This window comes from Lampris incognitus, chromosome 2 (assembly GCF_029633865.1).
Source record: "Lampris incognitus isolate fLamInc1 chromosome 2, fLamInc1.hap2, whole genome shotgun sequence".
NCBI lineage: Eukaryota > Metazoa > Chordata > Actinopteri > Lampriformes > Lampridae > Lampris > Lampris incognitus.
In genome coordinates, this window is record NC_079212.1 from 137,896,782 (window position 1) to 137,919,535 (window position 22,754).

At 45.2% G+C, this 22,754-nt stretch overlaps 1 protein-coding gene across 1 annotated transcript in view; it reads right to left on the reverse strand.

Moving 5' to 3' along the window:
• csf1a (colony stimulating factor 1a (macrophage)) overlaps nt 1-22,754 on the reverse strand; it is a 55,590-nt gene that overhangs the window by 25,967 nt on the left and 6,869 nt on the right. The window contains exons 2-3 of the mRNA XM_056274653.1: nt 10,563-10,676; nt 9,495-9,557 (exon numbers count right to left, since the gene is read on the reverse strand). Of these exons, the coding sequence (XP_056130628.1) occupies nt 9,495-9,557; nt 10,563-10,676 (177 nt within the window). The remainder of the gene's footprint in view (nt 1-9,494; nt 9,558-10,562; nt 10,677-22,754) is intronic.

The following is a 22,754-nucleotide window of genomic DNA, read 5'->3' on the forward strand; positions in this document are numbered from 1 at the left end:
AAATGGCATCTGGCTCTAAAACACCTACAAGAAGTATCAATATTGGTGTATTGTGTGGAAAAACGTTTGACTACTTGTGAAACAATCGAGTCGCAGAAGTCTCTCAACTCCAGCTCCACTCTTGCGTCTTAAACTACTAATCCGACCGTAAACAATGACGGGCGCATGGAAGAGGAAGTGTTCATAGGAAACGGAAGCGAGCACTGGAAGCTCCGAAATATTGGCTGTTGTCCCCAGAGCTAAATTGTCGTCAGACGATTTAACCTCTGAGTTACGAGACTGTATCTTTACAAGAAGGTAAATCATCAAGCATGGTCGAGTTTCTGAGTTTCTGAGATGAGATTTCTGTGGCGAATATTGGCATTTTAGTTCTTTCATATCCAGTTGGGCCTGTATGAACTGAGCGCACAACTTCAAGCTTTAAGGGAACAAAGAAGGCGCATGGACACATGGAGTAGATACTTAGATATTAAAAGATAACAGAATATTACTGAGTAAAAAAATAAAAATTATTAATGTAGTATATAGTAGTAAATATCCACATAGGTTTTGTTTGCAGGCTCTAGTTATCTTTAGAGGTATAGGGTCTCCAGCAAATTTCATCAGTGAGCAACAGTAGGGAAAACACAAACACCCTCAGGAAAACGAAATCGACACACACTTTTTCTGGTCGCTACAGAATCGATGGAAACAGATTTTGCTGTCTTTGCTACTGTAACCCCACAGAATTTGAAAAGCATAAGAAAGGGTTAAATTTTCATATGACTGCCAACAGGGAATAGTGTTAACAGATGTGATGGGCTTGCTACATTCTAGCCACAGTGCTTCCAATGACTAGTGCAAGGTCAGTATTTCAGCTGGACTACTGCAGTTTTTCTTTGACAAAATGTGGACTGTTTTAAGAGTTATCTTAATTATTTTCTCTTAATTCAACTTTGACAAGATTCTCAGGTGAGTTATATCCTCTTCAGGAGCTACCGTTATCTTGTGCGCGCGAGTCATTTCAGCTAGTGGTAGTAGTCAAAATAAAGACAAAAGTAAATGAGAGACTATTTCATTGATGTTAATGCTCATGTTGAAATTAGAACTACTCTTCTGAAGCGCAGAGATTTATTTATGTTCTTGGTAACTTTTAAGCATGGGTGTGAGAGAATGTGTTTTGATTAGCCAATGAGAAGAATTTTCAAACATGATTCATTTTCAAATATGCATGTCATGGGCTTGCTACGAGAATAGAACATTCTAGATCCTCAGTGTGGTTGCAGCAACTGAGTGCTAGGTCAATATATTAGCTGGGATATTGCAGTTTATCTCTGAGAGAATGTGAACCTTATTAAGTTATCTTTTTTCAAGTGTATATTACTTAAGATGCAAATGAGAAGTTTCCTTTTTCTTAATTTAAGTCCCCCCCCCCTTTCTACCCAATTGTACCTGGCCAATCACCCCGCTCTCTGAGCCATCCCAGTCGCTGCTCCACCCACTCTGCCAATCCGGGGAGGGCTGCAGACTACCACATGCCTCCTCCGATACATGTGGAGTTGCCAGCCGCTTCTTTTCACCTGACAGTGAGGAGTTTCACCAGGGGGATGTAGCGCATGGGAGCATCACGCTATTCCCCCCAGTTCCTCCTTCCCCCTGAACAGGCACCCCGATTGACCACAGGAGGCGCTAGTGCAGCGACCAGGACACATAACCACATCCAGCTTCCTACCAGCAGACACGGCCAATTGTGTTGGAAGGGATGCCCGACCAAGCCGGAGGTAACATGGGGATTTGAACTGGTGATCCCCATGTTGGTAGGCAACGGAATAGACCACTACACTACCCGGATGCCTTTTAATTTAAGTTTTAACTAATCTCAGTGTGTTAACCTGTTACGAAGCAATCGTTAGCTTGCACTTGGGTCATTTCAGCTACTGGCAGCTAGAATAAGGAAAGAAATGTCAGTACAAGACTTTCATTGACTTTAATGCTAAAGTAGAAATTACAACTATTCTTGTAAAAAGCAGTCAAGAGACTGCTTTTTACAAGCCATCTATGATCTTAGTAGTTTCTAAGAATGGTTTTAATTCCCTTAGCCAATGAGAATAATTATCTAACATGCTAGTGAATGGGCACACATAGCTTTGAGCACTTTAACATCAGTGTTTTTTTCATGCATTCAATTTGTTCTTAATACATTGTGTCTGTGTCTCTGTACCGGGGAAGCCTGTCTGTGGCACAGAGACATGGAAAAAGATAGTCAATTAGGGCACCACAGTCCGTTTATTAAATCCAAGACTTTTAAAACGCCAGAATTAAGACCATGTTAAAAACACTAAAAACAAATGTTCATTAAAAGTCTTTCGGTGGGGAGAGAGCTCTGCGGGGCTGTCCCTGGCTCTGGTGTGTCTTCATTTGGGTTGTGGAACCAATCCACAGCACTCTGCCACAACATTATATCGAGAACATGAGAGATGTTTGAATTCATAAACAAGATATACCCATTGTGATTTTTGCATGTATGCAGGTTGTTTAGTTGGGAGGGGGGTGAACTTTGAGCCAGTAAACTGACATCAGCGCATGAAGACAGAAAGATTTCACTGATGCAGTTTCCATTCGGACGGACTGGGCTCCTTCAGGCTGGTTACAGATAAGCAAAATTAATAAAAAGAAATCTTCTAACTAAACAAGCATGAAACTGTCCAGACCCACGGTGCACCTGATGGAAAAATAAGTGTACTTTCTCAATTGCTGTGCTGTCACAGTATAAAAGGTGGTGCACTCTGCACTGTCCCTCAATACACTTTTCAGACCGCTGTTTTGTAGACTTCAGGTCTGCTTTTAATACCCTGCAGCCACATATCCTTCTCAGTAAGCTCAGACAGATGTCTGTTAACCCATGGACCATCAGGTGGTAGCCCTCATTTTTGACCAAGAGGACCCAGCAGGTCCGAGTGAACCAGACATTACCTGACTCTCAAGTCATTAACACAGGCGTTCCTCAAAGATGTGCGAGTTCTCCAATTCTGTTAACATTATATACAAATGACTGTACAAGCAGTCATCCAAACACTTTTGTTGTCAAGTTTCCTGATAATACTGACATCTTGGGACATCTTGGGACTTATGGATACAGACACTGGTATTTCTGAATGTAGTTTAAAGGTTGAAAAGCTGTTTTTTTTTAAGTTTCCCCCCTTTTTCTCCCCAATTATACTTGGTCAATTTCCCCACTCTTCTGAGCCGTCCCAATCGCTGCTCCACCCCCTCTGCCGATCCGGGGAGGGCTGCAGACTACCACATGCCTCCTCCGATACATGTGGAGTCACCAGCCACTTCTTTTCACCTGACAGTGAGGAGTTTCACCACGGGGACGTGGCAAGTAGGAGGATCACGCTATCCCCTGACAGTCCCCCCCCCCCGAACAGGGCCCCCCGACCGACCAGAGGAGGCGCTAGTGCAGTGACCAGAACACATACCCACATCCAGCTTCCCACCCGCAGACATGGCCAATTGTGTCTGTAGGACGCCCGACCAAGCCGGAAGTAACACGGGGATTCGAACCGGAGATCCCCGTGTTGGTAGGCAATGGAACAGACTGCTACACTACCCAGACACCTAGAGGTTGAAAAGTTTGTACAATGTTGTGATGACCATAATTTCATTGTAAACATTAAGAAAACGGAAGAAATGATTTTTGAGCCAGGAAATCTGGGGGATCATTCTCCACTACTGATCCATAATGCTCATATTACCCAGGTTCATTCTTACAAATACTTGGTGTACATGTTGACTGGAATCTGTCTTGGAATGTCCATGTGAAATCTGTATGTACCGGGCTCCAACAGAGACTTTACCTTTTGTGCACACTCAGGGTGTTTGGGGTTCAACAGAGGGTAATGGTGTTATTTTATCATTCTGTGATAGAGAGTATATTACGTTAGAGAATCTCAGCTTGGCTTGGTAACGTATCAGTTAAGTTAAAATCACAAATAAACAGACTGATCCACACAGCAGTGAAAATGATGAGGGTGAGGGAGCGTCCCTCCCTCCAAATGCTCTTTGAGAAGACAATAGCTAAACAGGCTAGGAAAGTTATTTCTAACCCCTCTCATTTCCTGCATGCATAATACAAACTGCTCCCATCGGGTAGACACTACAGGGTTCCTATTAAATACAGGAAAAGATAACTGAGGAGGTATAAAAACTCTTTCATCCTTCTATCAGTGAATCTCCTAAACTCAGGATATGAGGAGGAGGTGAAATGAGGAGCTGTGTTGCACGTATTTGAATGCACTTTATGTCTGCACGTCTCTGTGCTCTGCACTTTATGTCAATTACTGCACGATAATGGATGTATTTTTATGAGGCAGCCTTTATGTGCAGAACAAATTCCCCTCAAGAAAAATAAAGTAATCCTGAATCTTGAATGGTCTCCCTCAACACATCAGAGACTGCACCGATCTGTCCACATTCATATCATTAATCAAAACTTAATATGTGATTAATGTTGTGTGTTTTATGCTTTTGGTCTGTTCCTTTTATGTTTATCTTAACAGGAGTAAAGCATCTTTGAGTATTTTGAAAAGCGCTGTACAAATAAATGTATTATTATTTATTATCATTTGCCATTAGCGCCCCCACACTATGGAACGCTCTTCCTATTGTACTCAGACAAAGTTAAGTCTCTAGCTTCTTTTAAAGCTTGTCTATTTTTCCCATTATCCAAACTGTTTATCCTGCTCTCAGGGTTGCAGGGATGCTGGAGTCTATCCCAGCAGTCACAGGGCCGACACACACATTCACACCAAGGGACAATTTAGTATGGCTGATCCACCTGACCTACATGTCTTTGGACTGTGGGAGGAAACCGGAGCACCCAGAGGAAACCCATGCAGACATGGGGAGAACATGCAAACTCCACACAGAGGACGACCTGGGATGACCCCCAAGGTTGGACTACCCTGTGGCTCGAACCCAGGACCTTCTTGCTGTGAAACAACCACACAAACCACTGTGCCACTCCTATACATTTTATTTATTTATACTATTGATTTTTACTCCTACTTATTTCATCTTATTCTTATTTTTGCCTTGTCTGATTTTATTTCTTTGTAAAGCACTTTGTTTTAGAAAAGTGCTATATAAGTAAGTTATCATTAGTAGTAGTAGTATTAGCTATAGACTACCTCACATGTTTAATTTTTAACCAAGCATTGCATGAATGAATGTGACAAAATAATTCAGTAAGTAATTTGTGAATGAATGTGTGTGAAATGTTCTGTAAAACAAAACAATTCAAGAATTTCTCATCCAAAAAGCACAGAATGTAAGCCATTACAGGATTGTCGTATGCGTGGACTAACATATAGCAGCTGGTAAATTTGATAGTTTTGCAGTATCTCTGTCAAGTTTGCAACAGGTGGATAACAAACAGTTCCTGTGCAGTACTTCGTGCATTGGCATTAGGCAGCCTTTGCCATTTTCAGGCATGTTTTAAAAACCAGAGACGCTCCTGTACCACTATTCTAATCAACCCCAACATGACTGCACACCAAACCATCTTATAAACAACTCAACAAACAATGGCATGCAACTGAAATCACTTTTTTAATGTCTTATATTTTCTCAATTAGAAATTTACAACCTTCAAGTGCAATGCACGCTCGTGAACAAACATGCAGCCTAACAACAATGTCCCTGACTTCCCTCCGATATGCACCCTTCAGCACGGCATGGACAGCCAACGGACAGGTCTTGAGAGCAAAAGGGAGGGAAAAAGGACATGTAATCTAAATAAGAATAAAAAATACCGATTTAATAATAAAGGGATTGACTACCATGGACAACAAGGTCTTTAAATTGAATTTTGTGTTGCTAAGTTGCTTACACTGAATGTCATGCAGTTGCTGATGGTAATTGAGTGTTTTATGGTCTTGTTCCAATCCCGCCCCACCACCTCTATTTCCTGCTGCCCTGTTTGGAAGCAGCACTCAAGTGTTGTTGTCAGCTCAGGGCTTCTGGATTACTTCCGGATTACTTCCAGTTCTGTTTTTTTTTTTTTTTGGTCATCTATGACAAAAGTGAATATGACTTCTGGTTCCAAGTTACTGAACTTCTCACTCTTTTAATATGTAAAACTAAGACATAAGAAATACCGAAGGGTGAATTCCTTATACATTTTATCAACATAATCTAATTTAAAACATATATCTGCATCAAAATAAGTGCGAATGTGTGTCACAAAAGCTGCCATTTAATTCAGTCCTTACCACCACAACAGCTATCTCTTTGCTAGAATGCCAGATCAGGGCCCCCAGGTCTCAACCAGCCAAAAATTCTCAGTTATGCAAATTTGGTCCTACTTTTAGACATAGGTATAAGAGCATTTTATCAACTTTCTTAAATTAGGAAAGTACTCCCATCTCCACCAGGATTTAGACGAGCTCGTGAACTGTCCTAACTCCTTAGGCTTTTCCATCAGATGGCGTTCAGGCAGAGAAAAGTACTCAGTCTGGGAAGAGATGCACTGGGAACCTTTGACAAGATTCAGTTTAGTTAACCTTATTGTTCGGACAGAAATGGTGGTAATGCTTTAGATTACAGCCTGCAACACAGAGCATAATTACTCCAGAGTTACAGTAGAATCTTTTGTACTAATGGTGTACCAGTACAGTATTTATCAATACATACACTATGTACATACTGGGAAACAAGATGTGAAGTTATGGAATTAAGGGGGTAACAATTTAGGATCTTACAAAGAACATATTTATTTTATTTTTCTCCCCCTTTTTCATCTAGCCAATTGCCCTACTCTTCTGAGCCATCCCGGCTGCTGCTCCACCCCCTCTGCCGATCTGGGGAGGGCTGCAGACTACCACATGCCTTCTACGATACATGTGGAGTTGCCAGCTGGTTCTTTTCACCTGACAGTGAGGAGTTTCGCCAGGGGGACATAGCGCGAGGGAGGATCACGCTATTCCTCCCAATTACCCCTCCTTCCTGAACAGGCGCCTCGACCGACCAGAGGAGGTGCTAGTGCAGCAACCAGGACACATACCCACATCCGGCTTCCCACCTGCAGACACAGCCAATTGTGTCTGAGGCAACACGGGGATTCGATCTGGCGATCCCTGTGTTGGTAGGCAACGGAATAGACCGCTATCCGGACGCAGTTATTTTTACAACTACTGGGTACCTATACTATTATTACAAGGTATGTATGACAACAAATTCCACCAAAGTGGGCCTTCGCCTTAAATGCCTGGCCCCCAGCACCACTGCAGGCCCAAAGTGGCCCAGAAGAAGATGATGACGTGCTGATGCATCGCCATGTGAGAAAGTTATACTGCAAGTTCCCTGGTCAGTGAACCACATTGTTCTGGTCACCAAGCACGTTGACTTTGGCACAGCTTACCTTCAGACTACTTCCCTAGTTGATGCGAGACTTCAAGACACAGCATACTGACAAGCCCCCCTGTGGTTAGTGCGCCCTCATCCCGAACGTTCAGGTTCATATATTTGCACCCTTTCTACATTTCCAGCAGGCTCGCTAGAAATCGTCAAACACATTTCAACATTTAACACAACTGCTCACAGACTGAACATTATACTGTACCTCAGAAGCCATCATTTACTTGCCCAGAGGAATATACTGAATTGCCCTCTGGGATAAATTAAGTTGTCTGAATCTGAATATATGTTTTTAGACTTCCTCTTAGTACATTCTTTGAATTGGACCATTGAGCTCACCGAGTGAACAAACAAGTGTGAACAGGTAAATTGTATTAAATGGGCTAGAAATCAGTTAAACTATTTGTTGTCAGTTACCCCACAGACGCCCCATACACACAAAAAACTGTTTGATGATATGCCCCAGCATACTAGGAGAGAACTATGGGGTGATATATTTGGTACGACGGGTTTTCTAAACTCTTTGGCTAATAAACTTTTGTTAGTTAAAAGTTTAACTATGGTGGCAGTGGAAGTGAATTTGTAGTTTCAAAGTCCATCCTGCAGACTATGGCTACTGCTAATTTGTCTCTTTATGCCTCTCTCCATCTCTGTCTCTCTATTTCTTGCTTTCCAGGGCAAATTTTCTTCCTTTATGGACTGTTTGATGACCATGGAACATCTCTCTCGCTCTCTTTCAACTGCCTGATGACTTTGGAGCCCGTTTGTGCTGCGCCGTTTTTCCTTGGTCACCGTCCCACCCCTCCTGGAGATTTATGCTATTGTTTGCGCCGTTCTTGTTTAAAATTGCTTCTTTATACTATTTGTTTTAGCTATGACAACTTTGGCACCGCTCTCGTCACTTCTCCTGTCTCTCTCCGTGCAAATGCCGTGTGGAAGTCTGCCTCGGCTCTCGTGTGTATGTGAAGTCCATTCTCTCTGCGGGGCCCCGCTGAGCAGAGCTGGTTTTGTGGCGCGGGGTTCTGCCAGCTCTTGACTGCATCTGTGGGGGTTCCCAACTCTGTCTTGGATGGCCATAGATTCACTAAATTTGCCTTCCACTTTCTTTTTTACAATTTTATTGCCCAGCACATCTAAATTTGCTAAATTTCATGCATTAACTATGTGTATTCTACATGACCTTACCCTGTGTAAGCTATGATGTTACGTTATAACTGTTATTTTTGTGTATTTTGTGCGTCTGACACCTATCTCATGTCCGTTCACCCTGGAAGAGGGGATCCCTCCCCTGTTTCTCTTCCTGAGGTTTCTCCCATATAGATTTGTTTTCCTAACAAGGTTTTACTCGTGGAATTTTTCCTTATTCAGCTTCAGGGTTTATACTGTCATATATTGTTATATATTATACTGATTGTAAAGACCTTCAGGACTACCTTGTGAATTTGGGCTGAAAAATAAACCTTACTTGACGTTCCTCCCTTTTCGCACAATATACTAGGAGCACTGGATACAACTATCTGTCGTCCAATATAAAAATGATGTATACTTTGTCACTCTGATCATTACCATCAGTCTTTCAAATAGATCCCAGGTGCCACATAAACTTTATAAAACACTGCTATAAAAACATGTTTCAGTAATTGTAAAAAAAGAAAAAAAAGAAAAAAAAGTGTTTTAAAGTTAAACTAACTTGCTACACGCTTAACTAAACTGACTTCAGATTGTCTTGTCTGTCCGAGAGAATTTTTAGCACTCTGATTTATTTTTTTCTCCCCAATGTTTTTGCACCTCGTTTCATGATCTTTAATATGAAGTGTGTTTGAATTGCTGCTGAAATGCTCCAGCCCGACTTGAAGACATCCTCTTATGCCGATTTGAAGAAGAAAAGAACCCAGAAATTATTTTACGGCGATCTGTTTCCCATAACATTTTAATATGTCTTATGGATTTTGCTGGATGACGCACTACAGACAGACAGACAGACAGACAGACACACACACACACACACACACACACACACACACACACACACACCAGCTCAATATGCAGGACGCATTAGAGACCCTGACCAAAAAAAACATCTGCATTTTACTTACCAAACTCTGGCGCTCAATGAACGCATAGATTATTGAACAGCCATTGTCCAACTGGTTGTCAATCTGCGAGGTAAAAAAGAGGGAGGGAATGATTAGCCAAAGGGTTCGAATAAAAGAAATTTTGTTTAAACTGCCAAATGTTTTCATTGCCATGAAATGCTTGCCCAACTAAATCATCATGTAATAACAAAGATAAGTTACAGTTTTACGTTTAGTATTTGGATTGTAACTCAGATTTTGTAATGATGAAGTTGTGCTGGGAGCAGTCTGCCGTTTCCACAAGCTTTCAGGCTGCCATCAGTAGCGTATTTTTTTCTATGCTTTTGATCAGATGTGGTTTTGTGTCCTCCATAGAGGTGCTAGGGCACCATCAGTTGCATTCAAACAGCAACATTATGAAGTCTGTCTCCTTGGGCGTCCTGTGGGCCCCGGGACCACGGCCCTGCCTAGAGCTGTGCCCGAGGCGGCAACACCCGAGGGCGGTCTGACAGGATGCGGAAGCGGGGCGGACTAAGCTAACTGCTAGCCCATGCCGACCGGCAGTTCTGATAACACCAAGGGTGGTCTGGCGGCGGCCTCGCCTAGCCTTGATTGTGTTTTTAGTGTCGTCGTGTGGAGTGTGGGGAGGTGTGTCGAAGGTGTCTGGCTGGGACAGCTAGTGTTGGATTGGCTGAGGGAGCTTGGTCTGCTGTGTTCTGTGGGCCCAAGGACCACGGCCCTGACTGGAGCTGTGCCCGAAGAGGAAACACCTAGGGTGTTCTGACAGGATGCAGAAGCAGGGCAGGCTAAGCTAACTGCTAGCCCATGCAGACCGGCAGTTCCGACAGTCATCCTGGCTGGCGTTCGTCCTCCTGGAGAGTGATTTTTTTTTTTAATAGTTTAGATAAATGGGTAAGTTTGGATATATGTGTTCTTGTAGTTTTTGGATGTGTTTTTGTCTTTGTGTTGCACTGCACTTTGTCATTTGATTTCATGTACTTGTGTACATGAAAAGAAATGACAGCGTTTCTGATTCTGATTTTGATTCCTGCAGTTCCTACAAGGCATATTGAGTTAATGAGCTCTCACCAGGCGATTGAGGCTCAGGAGGTGATCCTTTGTCACCGAGTGTCTACATGGACCAGGGACACCACACCACACCAGGCGCAAGCCCAAGAGGAGCAGGAAACCCAGATGCTTAGCCTAGAGTGAAATGAGACAAAGGGACAAAAGGTTACCATGCATTTCAAAGACCAGAACCACAGAGTCCAACACCTGGATTCTGAACCCAATATATAAAGCTATGATGCAATCAGTTGACATTAGTGATGTGTGGGTCAGGGTCTCTGAATACCCTCGCCAACCTAACCTGCTATGAGAGCCCGGCCTGCACCACCCGGCCCGCAAACCTCCAAATTTAGCCTAGGCTACAGCAAACGTGAGCGGTGTTGCACTATTTGGTTTTTGGGCAGTTTGCCAAGAATAATACACTGAGCAGTGTTGCACTACTTCGTTTTTGGGCTGTTTGCCCAGCATAATACACTGATTGCAAGGCATAGCCTATTGTATATTAGCCTAAGTTGTCTGGGTTTAGGCTACTATGATGTTCTTTGCTGATATAACAGAAAAACATGTAACCCTTCATTAAAGACATGAACTCTGTCTCTCTCGCACACATACATGCACACACGCACAAGTGTTTTGGGAGTGTAAACAAAAGCTACGGATACCACTTGGGGGAAAAAACTCGTAGGTGAAGGCTCAGCACTTACACATCAGAGGGAGGATCACGCTATTCCTCCCAATTACCCCTCCTCCCTGAACAGGCGCCTCGACCGACAGAGGAGGTGCTAGTGCAGCAACCAGGACACATACCCACATCCGGCTTCCCACCCGCAGACACAGCCAATTGTGTCTGAGGTAACACGGGGATTCGATCTGGCGATCCCTGTGTTGGTAGGCAACGGAATAGACCGCTATCCGGACGCAGTTATTTTTACAACTACTGGGTACCTATACTATTATTACAAGGTATGTATGACAACAAATTCCACCAAAGTGGGCCTTTGCCTTAAATGCCTGGCCCCCAGCACCACTGCAGGCCCAAAGTGGCCCAGAAGAAGATGATGACGTGCTGATGCAGTGCCATGTGAAAAAGTTATACTGCAAGTTCCCTGGTCAGTGAACCACATTGTTCTGGTCACCAAGCACGTTGACTTTGGCACAGCTTACCTTTAGACCACTTCCCTAGTTGATGTGCGACTTCAAGACACAGCATACTGACAAGCCCCCCTGTGGTTAGTGCGCCCTCATCCCGAACGTTCAGGTTCATATATTTGCACCCTTTCTACATTTCCAGCAGGCTCGCTAGAAATCGTCAAACACATTTCAACATTTAATACAACTGCTCACAGACTGAACATTATACTGTACCTCAGAAGCCATCATTTACTTGCCCACACACATTTAGAGTGAACCTCCCCAACATTTCTAACAACTGCCGTCTGGGGGGGGGGCAACATGGACTATTTAATGTAATTGTACCCAGTGCTTCAGATTAGGCAGTGTTCCGATCAACTGGTAGTCACAAAAACTATATTTGTGCCAAACACTAAAACAGATGAAGCATGGTTAATGGTATGTGTGTGAAATGAATGAGGATACTGTTTGCCACAAAACTGACCTTAAAGCTACTCCTCCAGTACGTACTTATTTTGCTGTTCTTGATAAATTCATCCCTGAAAATATCACCTGTACAACTATTTGGCCCCTTCCACCCTACAGGATTTATTCCTCGAGGAGAAGGCGAATATACTGAATTGCCCTCTGGGATAAAGAAAGTTGTCCGAATCTGAATCTGAATATATGTTTTTAGACTAACCTCTTAGTACATTCTTTGAATTGGACCATTGAGCTCACCGAGTGAACAAACAAGTGTGAACAGGTAAATTGTATTAAATGGGCTAGAAATCAGTTAAACTATTTGTTGTCAGTTACCCCACAGACGCCCCATACACACAAAAAACTGTTTGATGATATGCCCCAGCATACTAGGAGAGAACTATGGGGTGATATATTTGGTATGATGGGTTTTCTAAACTCTTTGGCTAATAAACTTTTGTTAGCTAAAAGTTTAACTATGGTGGCAGCGGAAGTGAATTTGTAGTTTCAAAGTCCATCCTGCAGACTATGGCTACACATACATGCACAAACGCACAAGTGTTTTGGGAGTGTAAACAAAAGCTACGGATACCACTTAGGGGAAAAAACTCGTAGGTGAAGGCTCAGCACTCACACATCAGTCGCACATGCATTGAACAAAACCACAATCGCAAAATGATGATAAAGCTGCTTGCATGCGTGCATGCGTGTGTTTGAGAGAGAGAGAGAGAGAGAGAGAAAGAGGGGAAGAGAAGGTAGTAATGCACAGCCTAGCTTATTGCACGCAATGTTTCTGCAAGTTATTTATAACTTGCTCGGAGCGCCACTCTGTCACTTTTTGACCCGCCCGCCCTCCCGCCCGCCTGCCCGAACCGTGATATTTTCTAGCAAGCTTACTTGAACCTGCAGGTCGACCCCGCGCCTCACTACGTGATTATATATTATATGGGGGGGCCTCGAAGTTGATGAGCTGTTCCTCCATTGTAAGTCAATTTCTCGTTTTTTTGCGTGACAGTCTGCCCCTGTGAAACAACTGAAATATTTCCAACTGCAACTCAAGATAAGATCTCAAATAAATTCATGTCTGTTGAGGCACACAGCAACATTCAAGTAAAGGGAAGGCATTATGAGTGGAGGAAAGGTAGTCGTGTGGGAGAGGGAGTATATATATATAATCATGTCCTAACCCTGTATATATATATAGGGTTAGGACATGATTTATTGCAGCTCAGCCCACATGTGTTTCAGGTCAACAATTGCAAAGCCTCAAATACTAGCGAGCTGTTCGCTGTAAGCAAGGTATCTCGGCGCTCACTGCACACAGTAAAAGTTGAAGTATTTACAGGTTACGAGTGATTTCCTCCTTCAGTCAAACGGACTAAAAAAGGGGGATTCTCATGAAGGACGGAAAAAAAAAGAAGACAAAAGGCATCCCTTTTCCTCCTAAAAGGATTTTGGCGATGTCTCAACGCCGACTACTTTTTTGCAAAACAAAAACAAATTGGTGCAAGTACAGTGTGGGATGAAACTTGATCTGCTTGGGGGGATACGCAGCCCCGGATTTAATCACTGCCTACCACAGCAGCTTGCTTTGTGTGATCAACAAGGCAACTGAGAAATGCAGCAGAGTCAAAAGACGGTTGGGATATTTAAGAATGCCTTTCATGTCAAACATGCATATGGTCTTTCCCCCTGGGACTCATAAAGTTCCCTGCCGGTCTGTCTGTCTGTCTACTCACATAGACACACACATGCATACAGAAAAGTTTGATCTCAGAAATCCATATCACAGAAAATACGTAATGAGGTCAGAGGAGCAAAACTATGTAAATTCAAAGCCCTTTTTTCTTTTTTTTACATTTCAGCAAATACCCATTGACAGCTGCTATATAGACGCCCCGTATGTCTATTCATATAGACCAGGGGTGGCTAACCATGTGCCATGGAGAGCCATGTGTATGGTTTTCATTGCAGCTGGACTCCACACCAGGTGATTTCACTGATTAGCAGCCCTTCACCCAAAGGGGAAGAATGTATCAGTGAAATCACCTGGTGTGGAGTCCAGCTGCAATGAAAACCTGCATACACATGGCTCTCCATGGCACATGGTTAGCCACCCCTGGTACAGAAGAACGGACTGTCATTCTTCTTAACCTAAGGTAATCATCCATCCATTATCCGAACCGCTTATCCTGCTCTCAGGGTCGCGGGGATGCCGGAGCCCATCCCAGCAGTCTCTGGGCGGCAGGCAGGGAGACACCCTGGACAGGCCGCCAGGCCATCACAGGGCAACCTAAGGTAATCTATCATTAATTATTTTTCCACGTAATCAGTCTCTATCATGTGTCTATATCTGCAGCCATCTTCAATTTATCTCAGCACATTATTAAACTCGCACTTTAACGCCTAAACAAACAACTGTACTAGCTTCCTCCATCATACATACTGAAGATTTCATAGGAGGGCCACACCATAAAGTTCCTAGAAAGACGTGTCTTTGAAAGAGATACCTCTTGGAAGTTAACAAATTAGAAAAACCTCATACAAGTGTTTTATAGGTGTGTGCATTTGAATGTTACGATGGTTATAAATAGGATTATTATGTATGGGCAAGCACTTGGCAGGCACTTTTATCTCCCAACAAAAGAGTGTGAAGTTCCACCCGAGCCTATTTTGTCGAGTTATGCACTCCCCTTTGCATTGGTTTTCTCTGGGTACTCCCGTTTCCCTTCCGCAGTGCAGTTGTGTATGTCAGGTGACTATGTTGCCACTCATTACCAGTAATAAAGAATGATTTGTGCGTGGTTGTATATGCAGGCCCTCGTAATGAAGTGGTGACCTGTCCAAGGTGTCTTCCTGACTTCTGCCTTGTGTTAGGGGATCTAGCCCCCCCCCCCCAATCTGAAACTAGATAAATCAGGTAGAGAGAACAATGATGTCCCAGCACACTCTACAATGTGTCTACACTGCCGTTGGCTTGGTGCTGAAAGCGTACAAATAAACAAAAAAATTAAAAATAAATCTGCATTGTAATACACGCCAGACACACCAAATTGGTTTCAAATTGTTGAGGAACAAAAGCTTGAGGGAAATGTACGATGCAGCATTTTTGATTGGTCCCCATAAAATTTCAATAGTGTTTGAAGCATTCTGACAAGTGTCCACAACAAAGCAACCAAGATGTATCCAGCCTCTAGTATGCTTGTCCCAGTTTAAGTGCTGTTTTAGGGTTCTTTAAAGGGGTAGCCAAGAATTCATTTGAGTATCCTGAAACGAATAGTGTACCCTGTGTTTTTACATGGACAGGCTGTCGGTATTTGACCTTTTTGACAGCTTTTAAAATACTCCTTGCACAGGTATCGTTCCTCAGACCTCCTCCTCTGTGTAAAGAATATCTAAGGCGTCATTATCCCAAATCTTGTCCATGGTTCAGATACTGTGGTCTCCCCAAAAAGCAGGGTTTTATTTCAGCTGTATCCTCTTGGATCCTGTTCCAGGAACTCTCAAATTAGACAATCTGCATTCTGGGAACTATTTGGGTGAATCCAGCATCGTATGGACTAACTGGCATGTGTCATGTAAGTACTATGATATTCACAAGCAAAACAAGACTAGGTCAAAACCAAGGGCCGTGTGTGGTCAATGTTCGAAACTGTTGCCAATTTGTTAAAGGGATAGTCAGTGGTAGTGTCTATAATGTGAATTCCTGGATATTAAATGTTCATCTGCAATTGTAGTGGTAGTAATAGTAGTTTCTGCAGTGGTCCCAATAATATTTGTTGTTAAAAGTGTACTGAAGTAGCATATCACGACACGGTTAAGCTACGTTCGATTAAAAAAAGGTTATAAATGCAGTTGCAAGCACAATACTTTCCACTCACATCTTGGGATGTTTGATTTAAAAGAGAAAACTTAATTTAATTGTGCGTGTGTGTGTGTGTGTCCTGTGATGGACTGGCGGCCTGTCCAGGGTGTCTCCCTCACTTGCCGCCCACTGATTGTTGGGATAGGCTCCAGCATCCCCGCGACCCTGAGCACAGGATAAGCGGTTTGGATAATGGATGGATGGAATATATCTGTTAACTCCCCCTCCACCTTCCACCTGTTTCTATCTACAGATGTCTCTCGTTTTTCCAAGACTCACTCCGTATTGACAGGCGAATTCACAAAGAATGGATAGGCGGCAGCTGACGGCACCATGATTTGCACATCACTTGCAACCATTACCTGGCCTGTCTCAAGGTCCGATTCACAAAAGATATTGGTGCTAACAATATTACAGCGCAAACACGCCCATAAAGTGTGCAGCCCTTGGTTTGCGTCTGATTACAATTATTCATGTAGCAAAGTATAAGTGTGGCTTTGCGCCAAGAACACAGTTGGCAGGCTCAATGTCATCCTTGACGTCATCAAGGGTAGCAAGAATTGTTTGACCTGGCAACCTGTACCTATCTGCAGATGATTTCGGTCTCAGTTAAATCAAAAAGTGATATTCTCCATCGAAATATCCGCTCATGAGCATGTCTGGCATGAAGATGTCTTTGACTGGCTACAATCACCGCTACCATGATCACTGGAAAGTCTGGGTGTCAGTTACCACCAACTCTCTGAAGACACTAATCGATTTCACTGTAACTGCGTGTGGCTATTAGTGCTGGTGATGGTGAATTGGACGTTGTTTTTTTTGCAATGAGGCTCATTTGCATAGAAAGGGGCTAAATGTATGCATATTACCTAATGCTTGGCAGCACAGTTAGGGGTGCATTTCACTCTTAGCGGGTGCTTTGAAAATTACAGTTTCTTTTTGTCTTGTTTGTGCAGGTTTAGCGGCCGCAAAAGCCACGCAATCCTTTTGTGAATTCACCAGCAAGTGTTTTGTCAGAGTGGTTGTTATTTGGGGTGCTTCAACTGTGCGCTCTTCCTTGTACCTAAGCTCTCAGCTGAACAATCGTGTAACTTCAGTGACAGTATGGTCCCCTGATCTAGAGGCCCAATTGTGTCAAACATGATCACTCAGTCAGTCAGTCAGTCAGTCAGTCACTCACTCACTCTCTCAGTCAGCGAGTGAGTAGGTGAGTGAGTCACTCACTCAATCAGCGACATTCACGTTTGTAGGGCTGGCCTGCTGGTCCGGCCCAGCCAATAAAACCATTTTCACCACTCATTTGCTTTCCCTCCCCAAATTCGCTAATTGGGCCACCTGATCTGGCATGTCCCAGATAGCATCCGGATGTGGGCCACTTCAGGCAATGACGCGGCACTGATGGCCTTCTTCTGGCCCTGACAAAATGGATGTGAGCCTGAAGTGGCCCACATGTATAATAGCAAATATGGCCCAAATATGCCAAATCAAATGTGGGCCTTTTTTTGGCAAAGATGCGGTGCTCTCGGCAACATGTAATCTGGATGTGACCCTGAAGTGGCCCGTGTGGTAAATGGTGAATATGGCCCAAATATCACAAAACAAATATGGGCCACCTTTGGCAAATATGTGGCACATGCTGCATTGCTATGGCTTGGTTCTGGCCCACTCAGATCTGGCAAACAGCAGCGGACCACCGAAGTGCCATCATTCCACGTGGTATGTGGGCCGGATGAAAGTGTCAGGTGTGGGACGGGTCCGGGCCACAGCAATTTTGCTATCTGGGCATCCCAGTATTCATGGACTTGTGCCCATGCCTGTCACACTGGACCATTATCACTACAGTATTTTTTTAAATACAAATATGCTTAAATAAGCGCTATGTCCTGAAGTAATCCTTCACATTTCTGTGAGTGATCGCGCTGTATGCCATACAAGATAACATTTGTAAAACAAGACTTACAGTGAATGGATTTGAACTGCAGCTTTCTCACCCTCCCATAGCCATTTGACAATGTTAACAGCATTTGGCTGCTTACCAAACTCCCTGTTCAGTTGGCCGTCAGTAGACAGCTCACTTTCCCTGGAGTCACTACTGAGCTGACTGTTAGTGTGGAGAGTCGATTTCTCTGTCACGCTCATCCCTCTCACGTCATTCCCTCCTCTGACAGTTAACATTTTTCAGACTGTCTTGTCTTTTTGAGCTGATCATCTGTGATAGACGTAATTCTTGGCTGTTCGACGGATTTTCTCCTTGGTTCTTTTCTGCAGTAAAGACGTCTGGAGGCGCTAAGAACTCCATTTCGCTCGTCATAAACGTTATTTCCTCTTTGGCAGCAAAACATGTTACAGCAGCGTTCAGAAACTCCTGCATGTTAAACTGGACTAATGAAACACTTTCGGTGTTTACTGACTGAAAGACTCACTATCTACTACTACTACTACTACTTTCGACTGCTCCCATTAGGGGTCGCCAAGAACAAGAAGAACAAGAAGTGACTGAAAGATTCACTATGACGAGACCAAAAAACAATCGCTAGCCTAGCAACAGTAAGGCTACAACAACCCATAATGCAACACTGTAAAATACCGTAATTACTCTGGTACTCCGCTCAAAAAGAATATTTGTTGAAATAAAAGGCAATCCCCACTTTTTTCTTTAAACCTAAAATTTCAGATATAAAAAAAAGTCTTATATTGGGGCCAATACGGTATCCTTCCTCTCCAGAGCGGGAGAGTTCTCTCTCAGCAGTTTTCCCAGTTAAATCAGGTTAGATGCTGCGCACAAAAATGCTCAGGCGCTGCGCCTAAAACCCCGCACTGATCCCATAAGTGCTTCCCGGTAAATTCCTGGGATAACCTTTGCGCCTTTTCACATATACCACGGCAATGCCGGAATAGATAGGGCAAGGGGCAGTCCAGCAGATAATAATAATAAACAAACTTTATTTGTACAGCGTTTTTCAAAAACAAGTTTACAAAGTGCTTCAAAGACATAAAGAACAGAAAATACAATTCAATCAAGAAATAGAAACATCGTTGAGACAATTACATAAAAATCTTAAGAAAAAAATGAATGAATTTAAAAAAATGCTTAATACAAAAAGAAAACTAACTAGAAAAACGCTTTTCCACAGAAAAAGCGTGTGAATGCTGAGCTGCTGAAAGAAATCGCGAAAGCATTGCTGAAAATGGATAAATAGGAAAAGTCAGAAAGTCACTAGCCTACCTGAAATACCTTGAAACTGAAATGTGAAATGGCTGAATATTTTAAAAGTTTTAAAGGTATAAAAACTGAAAAATTTGCCATAATGTGCTAAATACATAAATAGTTTGATTGTTGGAAACTGAAATGTGTGTAGAATGAGAGGAGGGGTTGAATGAGAGGAGGGTTAGTGATGAAGATGAAGAGTGATGAAGGTGAAGAGTAGCGACGAAGAGGAAGGGTAGTGATGAAGATGAAGAGTAGTGATGAGGAGGAAGGGTAGGAAGGAGGGTAAGAAGGTTGTAGGAAGGAAGGACAGCAGGGAGGTTGTAGGAAGGAAGGTTGTAGGAAGGAAGGTAGGTAGGAAGGAAGGTAAGGTTGTAGGAAGGTTGTAGGAAGCAAGGTAGGAAGGTTGTAGGAAGGATGGTAGGAAGCAAGGTAGGAAGGTTGTAGGAAGGAAGGTAGGAAGGAAGGTAAGAAGGTTGTAGAAAGGAAGGTAGTAAGGTTGTAGGGAGGTAGGAAAGACGGTAGGAAGCAAGGTAGGAGGGTTGTAGGAAGGAAGGAAGGAAGGTTGAAGAGGGAAGAAGAGCAGTTAAGAAGTGGCAGAAGCTGATCAAACCTACCAGGTGTTGAGAGTTGACAGTAATTAGGCTGGCAGTTGAGTTTCAAATTGATATGTGACGTCACAATAGGACAGAACATTCTAACAGGCAAAGAGTATGGCAGAATTGCTAAACTTTAGAGCTGAATTGTTCAAAAACTATACGATATTTTTAAAATCTGAATACGATTCTGAAAGAGATGAATGTTCTGAACGGTTTAAGCTTCAAATGGGGTTTCTAGCTCAAAAAATGAAGGAGGAGATACAGTTCAAAGGTGATGAGGGTTTCAACCTTTCCCCATTGTTTTGAAAAGGTAGAAAAAGCTGCTCCTTTAAGGCAGACATTCAGAGTGCTGACGTAGGCACTGCTTAGACTTTCCGGGGGGAGCCACGATTGCAGCAGCCTAGCGGTTAGCTGGTTGCCAGGACAGATTGTGCTGTATCGGTGTCGTTTTGTGTGGCGAGTAAACGGAATTGACTCGACTCGATCGCTCCGTCTCCTCATTCCTGCACTCCCACGTTGATGACACCTACGTTCTCGTCAGCGGTGGCCAAGCACGGCGTGGAGCACCATATTGCCACCGACGCCCCCCTCCCCCGGTCTACGCACGTGCTCGGCGCCTCGACTCTGCTAAGCTCGCGATCGCCAGGGAGGAATTTGCCACCATGGAACGCCTCGGCATTGTGCGCCACTCGGACAGCCCGTGGGCCTCCCCCCTGCACATGGTTTCTAAGGCTGACGGCGGTTGGCGCCCCTGCGGCGATTTTCGTCGCCTGAACAATGCCACAACCCCTGACCGGTACCCCGTCCCGCACATACAGGACTTCTCCGCCCACCTGGCGGGGGGCACCATCATTTCCAAAGTAGATTTGGTGCGGGGCTACCACCAGGTACCGGTCCACCCTCAGGACGTGCCCAAGACAGCGGTCATCACGTCATTTGGACTCTTCCGAGTTCCTGCGGGGGCAGCGCACACATTCCAGCAGCTGATGGACTCCGTGTTGCGGGATATGCCGTTCTTGTTTGTTTACTTGGATGACATTCTCGTGGCCAGCGCATCCGCGGAGGAGCACCTGACGCAGCTCTGGCAGTTGTTCGAGTGGCTCAGTGCACATGGACTTAAAGTCAACCCAGCCAAGTGCCAGTTTGGCCTGTCGTCCATCGACTTCCTCGGCCACCGCATCTCCCCACAAGGAGCCGTTCCACTTCCTGCCAGAGTGGACGCCGTCGCCAGTTTTCCACGCCCCCGCACTGTGAAGTCCCTGCAGGAGTTCTTGGGTATGGTGAACTTTTATAACAGGTTCATTCCCCACGCAGCTCACCGCATGCGGCCCTTGTACGAGGCCCTGCGGGGCAAGGAAGCCAAGGGTGAGGTAGACTGGTCCCCGGGGATGGACAAGCTTTCGACGACGCCAAGGCTGCGCTGGCCAATGCCGCTTTGCTGGCGCACCCGTTCCCCACTGCCCCGATTGCCCTCACGACCAATGCCTCTGACTATGCGGTCGGGGCGGTGTGTGAGCAGTGGGTGGGTGGCGCCTGGCAGCCCCTTGCCTTCTTTAGCAAACAGCTTAAAGACAACAAGTGGAAGTACAGCACCTTCGACCGGGAGCTCCTGGGTCTCTTCCTCGCCTCCTGACACTTCAGGTTCCTGTTGGAAGGCCGCCGTTTCACTGCCTTCGTCGACCACAAGCCGCTGACTTTTGCCATGGCCAAGACCTCCGAGCTGTGGTCTGGGCGCCAACAGCGTCAGCTCTATGCCATCTTGGAGTTTACCACGGACATCCGGCACGTGGCTGGCAAGGACAACTGGGTCTCTGACTGCCTCTCCCGGGCGGTGGCAGGGTCCATTCACTTGGGACTCGATTACGCTGCCATGGCTGCAGACCAAGCCGCTGACGTGGACATCCAGGCCTATCGGACGTTCGCTACGGGGCTGCGGTTGGAGGATGTGGTGTTTGACAGCGCCAACGCCACACTCCTCTGTGACGTTTCCACGGGCCAGCCCCACCCCATGGTGCCCACCGGCTGGCGGCGCCATGTTTTTGACGTTATCCATGGCCTTTCCCACCCGGATGTGAAGGCGTCCACTAAGCTGGTGGGGGCCAAGTTCGTCTGGCCCGGCCTCAGGAAGGACGTCAAGGCCTGGGCTGACTCCTGTGTGGCGTGCCAGCGTTCCAAAGTACATCGCCATACCAAAGCCCCCTTGGCGCCATTCCTGGTGCCCGAGAGGCGTTTTGACCATGTGAATGTGGACCTGGTGGGCCCCCTGCCCCCCTCCCACGGGTTCACTCACCTTCTCACCATGGTGGACAGGATCACCAGGTGGCTGGAAGCTGTTCCCCTGTCATCGACCACATCTACTGAGGTGGCCCGGGTGTTCATCGGTCCTGGGTGGCCCGTTTTGGCACGCCGCTGACCTCAGCTCTGACAGGGGCCCGCAGTTCACGTTGGAGCTCTGGACTGCAGTCGCGGAGGGAATGGGGGTGAAGCTCCACCGCACCACAGCGTACAACCCGCAGCGCAACGGACTTTGTGAGCGGTTTCATCGGTCTATGAAGGCCGCTCTTCATGCCAGCCTCACGGACAGCAACTGGGTCGATCGCCTCCCGTGGGTCATGCTCGGCCTTTGCTCTGCCCCCAAGAAAGACCTCCAGTCCTTGTCTGCCGAGCTGGTTTACAGCCAGCCGCTGCATGTCCCGGGTGAGTTTCTCCCAGACGCTGTGGCCCCCTGGTCAGCAGCTTCTCATCAGGCTGTGGCCCGGGACAGTGCCAACGTTTGGGCTCCGATCCCTACATCTCACCACTGCCTCCCTTAGTCCTACATCCCCAAGGATCTGCTGTCGGCCAGGCACGTCTTCATCCGCCACAACAGCCACCATACCCCCCTGCAGCCCCCCTACGATGGGCCCTTCCGCGTCCTGGAAGCGGGGCCTAAGAACTTTGTGGTGGAC